At 41.9% G+C, this 16,840-nt stretch overlaps 2 protein-coding genes across 2 annotated transcripts; both read right to left on the reverse strand.

The window, feature by feature from the left end:
- Positions 1–3,378: 3,378 nt before the first annotated feature.
- Positions 3,379–4,216, reverse strand: PtA15_14A405 (uncharacterized protein; the record flags this gene model as incomplete). The annotated part of the gene is made up of 4 exons (XM_053163118.1): positions 3,379–3,420; positions 3,480–3,632; positions 3,686–4,060; positions 4,133–4,216. The coding sequence occupies 4 exons, from the start codon at positions 4,214–4,216 to the stop codon at positions 3,379–3,381; spliced, it is 654 nt and encodes a 217-aa protein (XP_053027076.1).
- A 9,264-nt stretch (positions 4,217–13,480) lies between these two features.
- Positions 13,481–13,989, reverse strand: PtA15_14A406 (uncharacterized protein; the record flags this gene model as incomplete). Its single annotated transcript, XM_053163119.1, has 3 exons — positions 13,481–13,751; positions 13,821–13,918; positions 13,975–13,989. 3 exons carry the CDS (start codon positions 13,987–13,989, stop codon positions 13,481–13,483), a joined length of 384 nt encoding a protein of 127 aa, XP_053027077.1.
- Between the last annotated feature and the right edge of the window lie 2,851 nt (positions 13,990–16,840).

The raw sequence follows: 16,840 nt of genomic DNA on the forward strand, positions 1-16,840 counted from the left end.
CTTGTTCTCATTTCCAATGGTAAAGAATCTCTCTTTGCTGTTTGTGATGTCAAAGCCATAAAGAGACATGTAATCATTTCCAAGGATAAGATAGTTAATTCTTGCATTTCTCATGACTACAAATTCTGCTAGAATTCTAATGGAACCTTTAGTTTGAGGAAAAATCAAAGCCATTTTTATTATGCCCATTGGCTGTAATTGGTCACTACAGCTGTAAAATTTAGCATGGTTAATTGGCATGAGCTTGTTTTCCCATACTGGTAATATAGAATCTAGCAATTTGTTGCTGATGATTGAGCAAAAAGCTCCACTATCAAGAAGACATGATTGTTCTTTGGATTCAATGAGGACAGTAGTAAGATTTGCTTTTCCAGTAAGATGAGCTTTTCCTCTATCAGGTTTACATTTCATCAGTCTAGCATCCTCTATGTGGGAAGACTGGCAGGATTTGTCCCAGGTCTGGGGTTGATGAGTTTCAGCTTGAATTTCAGCAATGGAGAAGTCTTGGTTTATCTCACACTCTACAGCATGTGCTCCAAAATCAAAATCAACTAAGGGGTCATAATTGGCACCATTTCCATTGTCCATGGCAAGGATCATGTGATTGGTTCTATGATTCTCTTCTTCTTCATCTAGTTCTGATTCAGACTTGTGTGGTTCACCTTGATCTTCTCCATTGTCACTCTTGGGATCATCATCATCATCCATTCCTACATTATTAATTCTGCTCTTCTTCTTAGGGCATTCCCTGGAGAAGTGGCCAGTTTGTTTGCAGAAATGACAGATGAGTTTTTCTTTCTCAGGGGCAGAGACAGGATTCCTTTTAGTGGAGGAGTCAGTTGGCTTATCAGTTTTCTCAGGGGCAGTATTGTTTCTCCATTGGGATCTATTAGGAGTGTTATAATTGTTTGTCACAGGCTTGTTCCTTTTCATGACTCTGTCTATGACTTCTTCAGCAATTATAACCATATCCTCAAAACTCATTTCAGTAGCATCTCTTTTGTATCTGCTTTTAATAGCATGCTCAAGATTTGGAGGGCATTGCTTCAAGATTTTTTCACAAATAAGATACTCACTGAGTTCAGGTTGATAAGCCTTCAGTCTTTCTCTCTGATTACCAAACCATTTATGGATTTTCCTCCCATCATAGGCAAAGTGATCATTCTCAAACTCTTGTTGCATTTTCCATTTCCAGTTCTCAGTACCAAACTTGTTTCTGATGGCATTCTTCCACCAAGCCCAAGATTTGTTCCCATACTGGTCTCTGATGCCTAGGTACCAATTCCTTGCAGTGTCAGTTAACAGGATTGTTAATCTACTGATTATCATGTTATCCAGCATCAAGTAGTCCCTGACCAAGATATCAGTGTTTTTAATCCAAAGTTCATGATTGTAAGGCAATTCTCCAGAAAATTTCTCCCAGTCTCCATTTTTGGGGATACCTTTCCACAATTATTTCCTCATTTCAAAGTCTATTGCTCCATGATCAATGTAGGGGAATTCCTCTTGGGTCTTAGCATCAGGAGTATTGCTAGCAGACTTAGGAAAGTTATCTCTTGGAGGTCTCTGGGGTTCAGGAGTAGGAACAGGAGGAGGTGGTCTGTGTTCCTGTTGTTGCTCATGGTGTATATTCTGGAAGGGATTATTGTATAAGAGATGAGGGGGTTGGTCTCTGTCATCTGGTATTAACACGGAATCCAGCTTTGAGCTCACAGTGTTTACTACAGAAGATATGTCACTGAATCTTCTCTTAGATTGTTCAAATCTATTGTGCTCATTGGCATGAAGGTCATTGATCTGATTACCAATGGAAGTAAGATTGTTGCTCACTTTCTCTTCAAAATCTTTCAGAATTTGGCCAATTTTCTCCATGTTAGAATGACATTGTGATTCATTTACCAGAATTAAATCTTGAACTGTCTCAAACTTCTCACCTATGTGTCTCTTCAGTTGTTCTAACACATTGTTATTCACTGTGGACTTCTCTCTGGCACTTTCACCTATGTTGTTCAGGATTTGATCAAGCAAAAAGGGGATGAATTCATTTTTAAACAGATCAAGAATGGAATGATTCAGGACATCTTTAAAATTGCTGACACAAGATTCAAGAAGAGTACCAGGAATGGTTTCAACAGTACCAGATAATTCAGAGAGGAATTTAGAGAACAAGACTTGTAATTTTTCTTCTAGAAACAAAGGACCATTTCTAGACATTTCAGAGTTAAGATTATTGAGGAAAAATTCTCTATTTGAAGGATCAGAGAGATTGTCAATATCTAAACTGAGGCCTAATGGGGAATCACCACTTAAAGAGCTTTTAGGTAAAGATTCATCTAATAAGGGCCTCTCCCTCTGGCTCTCCCTTGTCCATAGCCTCTCCTCACTCCTCGTGTGGCTCTCATCAGGTATTCTCCTATTTCTAGAACTCTCTGAGTGTTGTCCTGAGGGCGTCTCCAGTTCCTCCCTGATCCTCTCCAGTTGTTTTGAGGAGGAGGGGGGTTGCGGCCTGTGAATTCTTGCGGCATTTGCGGATAAAGGGGTGGATTGTAGCCGCCAGTTTGAAGATGCGGGCTGGGGCGGAATAACTGAACCACCTCTCGCGGTATAGAAGCTGGTTGTCAGACACTGAGACACTAAGTCCATGTAACTACAATGTTTAGTACATGTCTTATAACCTAATGGTTAAAGACTTCTTTAATAATTGACTCTTGTACATGAATTCAAGAGTTCAATTCCCTGTCATTACATTAATTATGTACCTTTTCTTCCTATGTACTATTATTATGTACTTATTACATATTTCACATTCTTTTGAATATGTAATTAAACCTTATTTCACACTGATTACATATTTGTACATACAGAGAGAGATAATCTTATCTCTCTGTGTATTTATCCTGACTAGACTTTCAAGGCGGCTTCGCCGCCGCTTGTCGCAGACCGTGGATAAATTTCAAGTTGAATTCAAACTCTAATTGAAGTGTCTGTTGGCTGCTTTACCCGAGAATTTTGGAAGGAGTAAAGTTGAAGTTTCCAATATAGCAGGTAAGATTAAAAGATGAATTGAAAAAATGATGAAATTGAGGAGGAGGAAAAAGCAGATTCACATGACATTATTATGTTTATCATCTCAGGGAAACATGAGTGTGTCTTTCAAACAGGCAATTTGAACGCTATGAAGCTAATGGCGCCCGCAGTATCCTAATCATTAGAGTGAGTCACTATCCTACTGCCAAGCGCTGGAACATTGTATCTCGACCAATTGAGCAGGTCAATTTTGAGTTAAATTCAAACATTTGCGCAAATCCCTAAACAACCGGGAGTCTGTTGAATCCCCCTTGAGAGCTTAACGTTGATGATCCCTACAACCTATTCAATCTATTTCCCGACTTGTCCGTCGTGAAGATACCAGCTAGTCACCTGAGGAGAAGTCAGGAATGTGTTTTACACTAACATTTAAATCATATTTCTCAGCTCACCTTGACGCTCATCATGTCAAGCCTTCGACTCCACCCTCCTAACGTCCCACAGAACAAAACTTGTCTGCCAACCGTAAAAGCCTTGGAAAACGTTTTAGCAGAATTATTCCAAGGGACGACGTATTCAACTAAAATGCTTTGATCTTCTTCGTCCTGTTTAGTGGTAATGTCAGTTTCTGGTAAAGCTATGCAAGGGGAAAACTAACATCTTCATTGACACCGTCATGGCGAACAACAACAGATATGGTGCTTTCATGTTGTTGATTATCAAGATCACTGAGAGGTTTGTCGACACGACCAAGGGACCTAATTTGAATGTCTTGTTTTGGATAGTTTTCGGGTACCTCATGTTTTCCATCGATGTCACACATAAAAAAAGGCATTTCGTGTCTTTTTGCGCCGACAAGAAATCCCTTGAGCGCGTAAAGTTTCCCATACGCTAACTTGTTGGAAAGCTTCGTGTTATAAATCAGAAGAGCACAAGCATGGTCGTCCAGCCCAGTCAAACCACCAGTAACATTGTATTTAACTTGTGTCATGAGCGTTTGAATCGCAGCAGATTGTTTGTAATTCTCGACCGTCTGATTAAATGAGAAGTTAGATTAGATGAAAATGATGAGTAAAGATTGTTATTCAAGGTCAGGAGCTCTTACTGTATGTGATATAGCAAATACTCCACTGAAATCAAACCAGGAGTGATTTGCCAACCGCTTGAAGCCGATAATGGAACCTTCCATTTTAATTAGAGAACTGGGGAAAGTTCTGCTAAATAATTGTGGCATCGTTTTATTGTGACATGAGATTCGTACGGTATCTATGTTAACACAAAGAAGGTCGCATTTGCCACGCCCATGTGAACCCTTCCCCCTGCCAAAAGCTTTCACTCAAGGGTGATGTTCTCCTCCTTGTACCCTGGCAACCTTCACTGAGGTAACCAATTTGCGGCAGGATCCTGGATGAATCGCCACAGAAGGGATAATGTGAAGCACCCAACAAGGCGATAATTGCTCTATTTTAAGTCGGGTATGAGGTTGTTACATGGAGACATATTGAAGTCTCTAGGTCTACCCCAACAACATTCCCCAGTTTTGAAATTAAAAAAGAATCTTTGATGAGATCGGGATGTCTTGTACGATACAATAAATGTTTCCATCATTACCAAACTTGGATGAGTGGCTCTTATGCTAATCACTTATGCATTTGATTTTGCAAACGGAAGTTTTATATCATAAGACAAGATCCTGAATCTCACCGCTCTTGCTCAGTTCTCACAACCTTTGGCAGGAGTGTAAAGTTTACTCTTGCTTGAACCTGCCACTTAGGAGAACCTGAGATTTACAAGAATAGCGGGGATAAAGGAAAAGACGGGTCTTTTGTAAACTCGTATTTTTTCGCCTGAGAAACACACATACTATTAATGGAGCATTCAGTAAAAGCTGAGTAAAAGCAAGAGACAACATTGCAAAGTGATACGGAAAATGTAAAGTGGCAAAGAAATTCATGAGTGATTATTATCAACAACAAGCAATGATTAAGGACCATGATTTTTCACATGAATTGACCAGAAACATTGACAAATCAAACATTGAAGATGAGAAAAATCAAATCTGATTACTCTTCAAGGTTTTTGCAAACTGACAAGAAGTGGCGTTTTGGACCATTCATGTAAGTTGGGCATCCTCCAACGACTCCAGAGGTAACCTAATACTTTTTTTCGTAAGCGATTTAGTGTGACAGATATGGTATAATTTGGAACTCACATTGATAATTATAATACCACGCCGCGTGTTGTAGCCACAAAACTCTCCAGAGAGTTGAACCCTAGCCCCAGGATCCAAACGAACGGCATCGTTGATGTGAATGCGGGTGCTGTCAACAAAGTATTTGATATAGAACTCTCCAGATTGCAGTTGCTGGAGAAATCAAATAAGTAAAGGACATTGTGTGATTCCAGTAAGGTAGAACCTACATCAGATTTATGGCCGACGAGAAGCTCGATGTAATCCCAATCAGTCCTGCCAGTTTCCTTATTCCTTGAGCTTGGAAGAAGGCGAAGACGCCGTATTGTTCCCACTCCAATTATGGAAACAGTTGAAGGAAGACTGGCAGCCCTTGTGTAGCGGATATGCTTGATTGCGCCTGATGAATACCTGAATTCATAATTTCCTTGGAAGTCGGTGACAACAACCTCCCCGCAGAGGTTGTAGAATTCCCTGTTGTTGAGTAATTGAAGCGGAGACCCCTTTGGAGCTAAGGTGACACTAATCTTTGAGCTTTTTGAGGACGGAACATTCTTAACACTGATTGCTGATCGGACGGCATTTCTTGTAGGTTCCTCTTCGTTGTCGCGCTCTTGTATGAACTGCAACAAGGAGAATTAATAATGAAACAATTGAGGGCAAAGACGAGTTACTCACCAACGCGTTAGCCTTGAATTTCCCCCTGAAGAATATGTTATCCGCCGATCCAATCGCTTCAGACAAAGCTTCGCAAATTGTTTGGCCGTCAGTGTTTTGTTGGTCATCCATCGTTGGTCTTTTGATTATTGCAAGTGTTCACTCGGTGGGATCTTTGAGAATATAGTTTGGGCGATAAACGGAAAGAATGAGTTATCTATGGAATCGCAATGGCATATTAATGGGGATTAAAGTTTTGGTAGGGGCTCTCCTTTGTCATGTGTGAACCCGTGAAATATGATACCTGACAACTGCCAACCATACAGCAAAGGGTCTGACTGCATCAGGAACAAGGAGAAACCACGAGCGGTGGCTTTAGGGAGACATCAAGCGATACGAAGGGGCGAAAATCGCGATGCAAACTCCGTATCCATCTACCTCTGCAGGATGAGGAAATCCTTGTTTGACGCACAAACGCGGAGTAGGAGAAACGGTCGCGAAGACCCTCCCAGTCATTGAGGGGGGCTTCAACCCAAAATTATGAAGTTTACTATCAAGTTTAATGTTGATAGAGACCGCTTTCTTTTTGTTGGAAGGAATGTTTACAAAAATAGCTTTTTGAACGTGACAAAACACATGACATTAGAAATTCAATGGCGATGAACATTCATTTATTGTTGTCTCTCGATGCGCCCTAGGTCAACCTGGAAGCTCAAGTCAGCAAATTTTGAAGTATTTGAAAATGAGAATGCCTTACCTCAACAATTATACAGCAATTTTTGATATCAACACCTTGCAGTCGCCCGGATAAATCAACCCTGTTCCCGTAGGAGAGGTGGTTGAGAAAGTAGGAATCAAAACTGGTAGGACTGATGATGTAATCAACAAAACATTGATGCCTATCAAATTGCTAAGGATCAAGTCACAGTGGAAGTTGATGCAGATATGATTAGTCAATATTTTTTGAAAGGTTATAATTGAAATTTCCAGCTGACTGACTTCTCCATTATGGAAAACAGTCAGCTTGACAGCTTTTTTGGAGCGTCCAAGGATAGGTTTGAAGATTTGATATTTGAGAATCCTGCCAATGCCGTTTATGCGTACTCCCCGCCTCGAGACATACTTGCCTTTAAATGTTGTTTCCTGAATGCTTGAAGGAAGAGTCTCAAGAATAGGGATTTTATCTTCGCCAAGACCGAGAAAATTGCCTTCGCACTTGTACTTGTTTCCAAAGATGAGTGTTTTATGTGGCGGTTTGGCTGTTGTCAACATTATCCGAGGCCCTGTGCTGAATGAAAGACGCCAGAAGTCCAGGCGAAATTTTCCCCAATACTCATATCTTTGAAACACGGGTCTACATAGTCCATCCAAAACTGAATATAGAATTAGTAAGGAAAATACGTCTAACAAATGTTAAAGCTTACTGCTGATAAAACCTTGAATCTTCCTGAGAAAGTCATGGAATCAGCATCTGCAACAAGGCCTGCTTGATGGGATACAAGGTCTAAAGTGTTCCATTCCATTGTCCTCAAAAACGTAAAATGCAGAACAGAAAGCTGAATTAGAAGCGCGTTGGTTTTTTTACCAAATATCCTATAAGGGCGGTTTTAAATCAGGAATGCGGGATGAAACTTTTCGGAGAAATGAGGTGTCTCTGGCAAAAGGAGACCCTTGTTTAGAACTTGAGTTGTGTGAAATTCAGGGTCTAATTGGTGCTTTATTCTGAATTGTTCTTTCCAGTAGGAAATGAGGGTCAATTGATTTTATAGAAGTGGAAATCACAAATTGGTAATAAACGAAATTACATGAAGATGACGAAAAGTGCTGTTGGAGTAGGATTTATTACAAGGAAACTTGGAAATAATAAGATAGATACGAGTAAAGGGAAAATGTGCGATCAAAGAAGAAAAAAAGATTAAACTGAGACAAACAGCCCGTAAGAGAATGCGGGCGGAAGATCAAATAAGTTGAACGGCTTTAAAGTAAATGAAAAATTTAAGAGGACTCACCAAATATTGACTTGTGAACAACGTTTACAAGACCATCTTTTTGGTCAAACTTACAAACCATCAAGTTATCCTTCTGCGTTACCCGGGAGAGGGCGACATAAAGTTGACCATGGGCAAAACACAAGTTTTTAAGCATTACTCCTACCCGCTGTAAAGTTTGACCTTGAGACTTGTTGATAGACATCGCATATGCCGGCCTAACAGGGAATTGGTGTCGAAAAAAACTGAGCCCTGACTTTTGGCTCCCCTGATGGTGAAGCTTTATCTTGGGGAGCATAACTTTGCCCCCCTTGAAAGGCCCCGACATTAATATTCCTTCAATTGAACCAGTTCCTATGCGGGTCAAGATCAATCGTGTACCATTGCATATGCCGGAGGAAATATCGAGATTTCGCATCACGAGAACGGGCATGCCGACCTTAAGATTGAGAATGTGTTCAGGAAAATTTGGTACACTGATTTTATTAAGCACTTCTTCCGGTAAACTATTGAGACCGTCGGGATTGGGGGAGTCAATTGACGTAGCTCTCACAAATGGGCCCTTCAACCAAGTTGCGACTTCTTTGTTAAGTTTGCGCACATCGATATTCAACGGGGCTAGGATACAACGTTCAGCAAGATAGGATACGTTGTCGTTGATGCTTGAGTAAGGCCTTGAAGATATTTCACCATAGACGAAGTCAATGAGTTGTCTATTGCCTTCGCGCTCATTGGGAGCAACTGTTATGTTTACTTCCGGTATGTTAACAATGTGAAACTCTTCTGGCTGTCCAAAACCCTCCCCCAGTCGCAAGAGTGAAGAGGCAAATTGTGCATTTTGGCTAGCTTTTTGCGAACCATTTTCGCCGAGTTGAATCCTCATGTTTTGGGTAAGTTTGAATTTGCGAGTTGGTTTCCATAAAGGTGACGATTTTAGAGTTGCTTCCCACGATGGCGGGAACTCATCGAATTTGACGACCGGCAATATCTGCCTAAAGTCCCCAGAGAATATGACAACCTTCCCACCGAAAGGGAGATCTGATGCGCAACACCTTTGCAATGACCGGTCGACTGCTTCAATTGCGTCCTTATGGATTGTCACGATTTCGTCCCAAACAATCAGATCTACACTTGCAAGATGTTTTCCAATTTTTTGGTCAGGTTCGAAGTTGCACTCGATTTCGGGCTTGAGGTCAACTGGAATTTTGAATGCCGAATGGGATGTCTGACCCCCTTTGAGCAAAAGCGCCGCAACTCCCGAAGACGCCGCGGCCACAGAAATTTTCGACATTGACCTGGATAAATCGAGGAGAGAGTTGAGTAAAAAGGTTTTTCCCGTTCCTCCGGGACCGTCGAGGTAAAACATTCGAGGAAGCTTCTTCTTTAAAGCGTCTTTGACGTGTCGAAAAAACGCAGCTTGCTCTCCATTAAAATGGGAGATTGCATTTTCCAATCGAACAACAACAGTTGCCAAGGATTCCAGCTGTCCAGGAACTTCTTGGAATTGGTGCATTCTACGCTTGTTGGATGATGAGATGAGAATACCACAACGCTGTAACGTAGTGTTCATCTTTTCCAAGATACATTCGAGCTTGAACAGTCCGAAGACCCGTCGACGGGCGCGGCTCAAGGGAATACCATTACGATCCCTTCGATTTAAACGTAACAAGTCATTGGTCATTGAGTCCCAGTGTTTATCAAATAGAACGGTTGGGTTTGAAGGGGGCGAATTGACAAGCATCAAGCAAAAAAAATGTCGGAGTTGATACCCGGTGCGAAATGATGAAGCTTCTTCGAGGGCTTTATCATAGAGGTAATCGTTAACTAACAGGCCAAGAATATTGCATGCGTCTTGATATGAAGCACATAATTGGCCATTGACAGTTCTCAAGTCATCATGTGAGGTAGGTCCTTTGCGATGGGAAAGCAACGTCCAAAGGTAAAATTTCTCGCCCGCGAGATATGAAACACTAAAAATCCTTCCGACGGAAACGGTCTTATTTTTTCGTGGTGTCCATTTCTTGTCTTTCCTGCACCAAGTAAAATACTCAGGAATTTCCTCGTAATACAAAGAACGTGCGGGTCTTCCTTGCGCGCCTACTGCGTCTTGAGCATTGAGTTCGAAGAAGGCCAAAAGATTGGTTTGATCTGGCGCCTGGAATTTGAGTTTCTCGCTGACCTCCCCACTATCCTTGAAGTAGATCAATTGTTCATCTTTATCGTGGATGGACAATCAAGTCACGGGGGGCCAGCGCCTTGATAGGGGGAATTTCAAAAGTCTCCAAGCAGCTAAAAGAGGTCAAACATTTAGGACATCAATATGTCGAACATTTAAAAAAAGGCCAAACATATAGCACATGAGTATGAAAACCTGTAACAAAACTAAACGACAAACCTTCAGGGGCACTTATGAAGCGTGTATCAAGAAAAGCCTTCGTTTCGTCCCCGTCTTTAATCTCAATTGAAGAGCGGTCATGACCTTTCGTGATATACTTATAAAGATATTTTACTGCTGTGCTATCAACGGGGATTTCCACATTAATATGACAGTCAAATTTGAGAGAAAGGTATTTGTTGTAAGGAACAACATGGGAGCTATCGAAGGTCGTCTTATTCTTGACTACAATGTGATTTGAGATCCGCCGGCGATAGACGGGATAAGCACCGCTAATGGTGACCGTCCTAGGAGTGAAGGGTTTGGGATAACCCGCGCTACAGCCGTCCTTAGACCAGCATGCTCGCCCAGTACAAGGCCCATGGATCATTAGCCGTGAGACAATGTCGTAAAGCTCAGGCTCTTTTTTAGGATTGGGAACTTCTGCGCAGACAAGAAAGTCTATCTTCTTGGGGGTGTCCGGCCTATTGTCTTCTTCGAGTGTCACCATGAGATGTAAGTGAGGTAGTCCTCGCTTCTGAAACTCAATGACCAAAACATGAGATATGACTTTCCCTAAGCGGCCGAAGTCCACGATCTCTTTGAGCAGAGCGTCAACCTTCAGTTTGAATACTCGATCAACAAATACAGGATGATCAGCAGACGATGCAGAGAGACCGATTTCGTCCGTTATATCCTTCCATTTTGGATTAGCAGTCATTGTAATAAAAAGTGAGGGGGGGCCGTGTTTCCTCACAATCGCCATTGAATCCTGATAAAGTTGTCCCATCGCTCTAGGACTGCCAATGAATGTTGATGGTAGGATGACTTTTCTGCCAGTTGGAGTCACCGAATTTTCAATTGATGCCATGAGAGACTTGTACTGACTGGTCTTGAGTGCTAGTTGATGATTCCGAATGAAGTTGAGGCGAGACCCTTCAACACATACATACATATCAACCACGAATTCTTGAAATAAAGTTCTTCCGTGCAAAATTATGCAATAACAATCCTTCCTCTTGAAAAGCAAAAACGCGAACCACTTGAGAGATTTGACTGCGCGATTGGTTGCTGAAGAAGGTCGATTATCAACGAAAGTCAATTAAAATGAAAAGTCACGGGACTCACATTGTGATTTCGAACACTTATAAACATTATCCCACTGCTGGGAACCATAGGGGAAGAAAATGGGATACCGGAGAGGGAAATATGAAGAATGGAGATCCGAGATATGTTCAAGCCTCCCATCCTTTCGCCTTAGTTGAATGTGACGGGCCTTATTAATTGTGCCACCGCCGTTGACCACGATGCCAACTTCTTCAGGTTTCGGAAGATTATACCGTTTTGGGTCCGCACCTGGTTTGTGGATAGTTGTTAAAGCAAGGGTCTTTGAGGGGGAATCCTTGAGAGTTGCTCGAGCGTTTTTGTATAATTGTGCATAAGGGTTATGCTTATACATTAACGTCATTAGATCTGAAACAATATCTTCCCACATTTTAAACTTTGATCCAATAGGATCCTGTTTGCCAGACGCTTTTGTAATTCGTAAACGGGTTTCTTCTTCGCCGCCGTTGCCAACTACATAGATTTGCGCCCATCCGGGGTCGTTCTTGTTCAATGGTTCCACGCTAGGCACTAAATGACTCAATCCTCCTGAGATACGGAACACGTCGATGCCCTTTTGACCGCGAACTGACAAGTCTATGTTTGCACCAAGGGACGTAAAACTGAGGGAGTTATTGTAAAGGCGAATTAATGATTGAAAGTTTACCGCCCCTGAATGAGAGCAAAAAGGAAAATGTTAGTATCAACGTTGAAGAAATTGGATGTTGGAAGACTCACTTTGATCAGAACCAGAAAACAAATCAAGCAGAAGATCTGGTGGTTCAGGTGCGTCTGGGTCCATCATAGGCAAATAAACTTGATTCTTTTGACAGCACATCGAAAATTCCTTTTCTTCCTTGAGTCGGTCAAGCTTTGTTGATTCTTTGTTGAAATGGAGGGCGCCGCACCCCGTACAAACAACAATAAATCCCCCGAGACGATGCGGGATAGTAAAAAGAACTTGGTTTAGTATATCATTCTCGTTGTTGTCACACTCGCGTGTGATTGCCTTGAACTTGAAGGTCATGACTAAGGAGAACAATAAATAGAGTAATGTCGAGATGAATCTGAGTGCAAGGCTTGGGGTAGATGCGAATCAGCTTCTCTGTGTGAAAGTTTTGGTACTGGTTAGCAGGAATACTGACGAAGGAGAGGGATGAAGACCTTGACAATCTTTTGCGAACTCCCTGAGGTATTTGATATAGACGCCGATGGGAGGATACTGCCGGCAATTGATAGAGCTTTGGGGTTTGTCCCGTGATTGTTGATTATTTATGAAAGAAAAGGTTGAAATGTTGATATCAAATGATTTGCCAGGTTGAGTAAGTCAATCTGAAGCGTCGCAAGAAGATAGAGGTAATTATAAGGTGCGATGTTGACTTAGAGGTTTTCTTTTTTTGGCGCTATCTAAATCGACTGTCCTGGGCTTGATGCTCAGTCGTCCTGGTCTTCAAGAGCTCAAAGCTGGGGTTTAGACTGTGCGGTGTAACGTTGGAAGTAGCCAAATAAATTACCACCGCTTTGACAAAATTACCACCGCTTTGACAAATTGCCACCGCTTTGACAGTGATATTAGAATTAAACAGTCAATTCAAGGAATCATTTTATGAAGAACTGGTAGGTTGTGTAATAGAATAATACCTCAAGATTAGGTCCTTTGAACGAAGTGAGATGGATTAATCGGGCAAGAGTTGAATAGTTGAAAGTGAAAGACTTATCACCAAGTCAGATGGGATTGGTCGCGGCAAAATTGATGTTGCCTGTGCGTCGACGTTTTATGCCTAACATTCCGCGGAGAATAGAGTAATCTCTTAATTTGGCGGCGCTTATTTAACTTTGAACTCAGCAAAGAAGTATGGACAATATCCTTTGATCTGTTAGGTGTGGTGTCTTTGGACACAAGTTTTGTCAAACAAACAAACATGACATATTATTTTGGGCATTGCAAAGGTCAACAAAAGAAGAAAGGACAAAGATTTTTTATTGTTGGAACTGAGGCTTAGTTGAAAGAAAAACAAAGGTTGAATGAAATTGTGAAGGTTTTTTTTTGGTTTTTTTGGATTTGATAGAAGGAAGTGGTTCGGAAAAGAAATACCAATTAAACTTGGAAGAATAAGATGACTGACAACCGGAATAACTTCAAAAGCGCTTTAACCTCTTGGAAGCATCGCTCAAAATTTGCCTCCGTGGACGGCCTGGACTCTTGCGTTTCTGCGAAGATTCTGCTTCTGCATCATCGTCGTCTTTGTCGTCTTCGACTTCAGGCTCTTTGGCCCAACTGATCTCATCTTCTATCTCAACCTCTTTTTCTTTGCCCTTTCGTGTTGGGGTAGAGTTGAGGCTGTTCCCGGAGCCCGATGGAGTTGGTGTCGGGGTCGGAGGCAAGCCTTCACCTTTCTTGAAGGTGAACCTTAAAGAAATGTGTGTGTTAATCACGTGTGAAGTTATGGAGAGGTGTGAAAAGTTAAAGAAAACTTACAATTTTCGTTTTTGACCAGATGGGGTCAAAGATGTGGGACCAGTCTTTGCCCCAGACCGAGGATTTTTGTGACCACTAGTCACACTCACGCCGCCAACCTATGAAGATAAAATAATGAGTATAATGATGAGTCAAATATAGAAGATAGACTGACTAAGATTACGGGCATTTTGGCACTGATGTCCCAGTCAACGAGGTGACCAACAATTTCCATTTCCCTTCCCAGGACATAGACACCACCCCAAAAAGGGAGGCAACATGTGCATGTTGCCATGCTTGAAACATTGATATTATACAGAAATTACTCATATAATAGCCTTGAGTTACAATTGTATTACTCACTTTCAATCCTGGTGTTATATTTAGTGTAATTCAAACGTACCATCCACAGATGTGTTTTACTCAAATCCAGTAGTTTTATTTTATGCTTATTTAGTAGACAGTACTCATTTTTAAAGTCACCTTTTTTCCCTGTTGTTATTCTGTTGACTGTAGAATCATTAAATTTGTAAGGAAGGCTGACAGCTTAGGATGAAACACCCCATTAAGATGTGTTTGCAAATTGTATCTGAAATATAAGAAATATAAGAATACTAAAAGAAATAATTTTGCCATTCAAAGAGACAATATGTCAAGGTGACAAAGCATGATGCCTAGAATGCCGCCTGACTTTTGATCTTCAAGAAATTTTTCACAGTATGTTGTATTTTGATCAAGATGAATTGCATGCCAGGATTGCTGAGCTGGTCCTGTTTTTCTGTGTGCTAACAAGTGCAGGCAGTTCTGTGTTCCAGTTCAAAGTTCTAAGATGGTGTAGCAAGCAACATATTATATATGTTACCTCTCAAAGAAGCAAAATGTATCACTTAAAAAGTTTATAACTTAATCCAAATTTCAAAGTTATTGGGAGATTACAATGAGCACCTAGATTGGGTGATCATTCCTTATGAGTGTGTACTGGTTTTGAAGCCATGTGTATTTATCACAACCGCGACATTCATAGTCTTACAATTTGATTTTTGCTATGGGACGTTAGTTGCATGGTTGCCGAGTTTACTGTCAGCTTACACATTGGGTTTGATATCAACTTCAATCAACAAAATCTGAGCAGCAAATTTTGGGACCTATTGACAAGCTTTTGACCAAAAGTTTGTGTAGGCACTCAGTCAACCCCACACTTGACCAAAGCTTACCACATAGGTCACCCGCAATGACCGGGATCACTAGATATGTATTTCATCTGTTATTCCCCTCTCCTACTATCTATCTATCAACTATTATTGCTAAACTGCCTGTTCAATTTCTTCTAAATAAAAATGAACCCACCCCCAGAGAAAAGTACCCAAAGCGAAAACCGAAAGAACCTCGAATGCCTTGGAACAGTCTCCGCTAACTGTGTAATGGTTGCCGGCCTTCGAGGATCAATCAAATACCCAAGCCAAACGCGGGCGCTCCTTCAAAAAGGACCTGAGAGCATCAATGTCTTTACCTGGCCAGGGGCGCAAGCCGGGCATGTCTCCGAGCCCCTCTCTGGTGTTTTGCAAAAGTTGCTTGTGGGGCCCATTGGCACGGTGTCAACGGAGCTCAATACATTTTTGAATCGCGAGCCACATGATCGAAGCTCGCCCAAGACGTCATTCCCAACCGTTATTATGGATGCCACCCTTGTCGCTTCCCCCACACCAACACCTACTCTCACGGTAGTCTTAATGCTGTTTGTCGCTTCTTCACACTCTGCCGAGGTAATTCAAATATTTCGCGAAAGCGGTCTGCAAGTCGAGAGGATCGAACGCTACCATCCGGAAAACTGCTGGGGGATTCCCCATTCGTTGCATCTCGAGGTCGGGCAACGGTTGCCAGCTGCAAGACCAATTCATGGCTGCAAAACGAAGATCTTGACGCACCAGCAACAAGCCTTGGACTTCATTTTGAACTTAGAATCCCCAGAATCAAGCACACTTTCCGCCTTTTGGAATTCATCGAGCTGCGCGTGGCTGAAGCAATTCTTTGAACACTCAGCGAGTACTGGCAGAACCAAGGAGCATATTAATCATAATAATCACTTCAAGGATAATTAAATTTCCCAAAAAAAATACTCAAAGTTTGAGGTTGGGAAAATCATTGAAAAAAATCACTCCTTACTGAAAAAAATGCAAACTGAGCGTGCTCAGCCAAAAAAATAAAAATGTGTCAGACTGAGTAAAAAAAAATGGGGAACATTTTTAGGGTGATTTGTTGGACGGGCCTGCACAAGGCCCACATGGGCCCCTAACAGGCCCGTTGGGCCCATTGAAAAAGTAGTATTTGTTTGGAATTCCTATGCTCTGCTAAAATGTGAAATGGGTCAAACTGAATAAAAAACATGGGGGTACATTTTTGGGGAGATTTTTTGGACGGGCCTGAATGAGGCCCACATGGCCCCTACAAAGCCCACTGGGCCCATTGAAAGGGTAGCCTTGGTTAAGAAAGCATATGCTCAGCTAAGAAATAAAAAACTTGTCAGACTGAGAAAAAACCCTAGGGGCACATTGTTGGGGAGGCTTTTTGGACGGGCCTGCATCAGGCCCGTACGGGCCAACAGGTTTCCAAGGGGAAGGAAAGGGCCTGGAAATACATTCTGTGAGTGCACAAATGTCATGCAGATGTCAGAAGCCCTTCAATATCTTCTGTTGATTAGTGGTCAATTGGTGCTGTTCTGAAACATCATGTGGGCATTCTTAACCAAGACTACTTCTGGGTTGGCCAAACCAGCCTTGGGTGGGCCCTGACGGGCCTGATGCAGGTCTGTCAATAAGCCCTCCCCAAAAGTGTGGCCCCATGTTTTTTACTCAGGTTGACACATTTTTGTTTCTTAGCTGAGCATAGGCATTCTTGACCAAGGCTACTCTTTCAATGGGCCCAATGGGCTTTGTGGGGGCCAGGTGGGCCTCATTCAGGCCCGTCCAAAACATCTCCCTGAAAATGTAGCCCCTCATTTTTCATTCAGTTCAACCCATTTCACATTTTAGCAGAGCATGGGA

Source organism: Puccinia triticina, chromosome 14A, assembly GCF_026914185.1.
Source record: "Puccinia triticina chromosome 14A, complete sequence".
Classification (NCBI taxonomy): Eukaryota; Fungi; Basidiomycota; class Pucciniomycetes; order Pucciniales; family Pucciniaceae; genus Puccinia; species Puccinia triticina.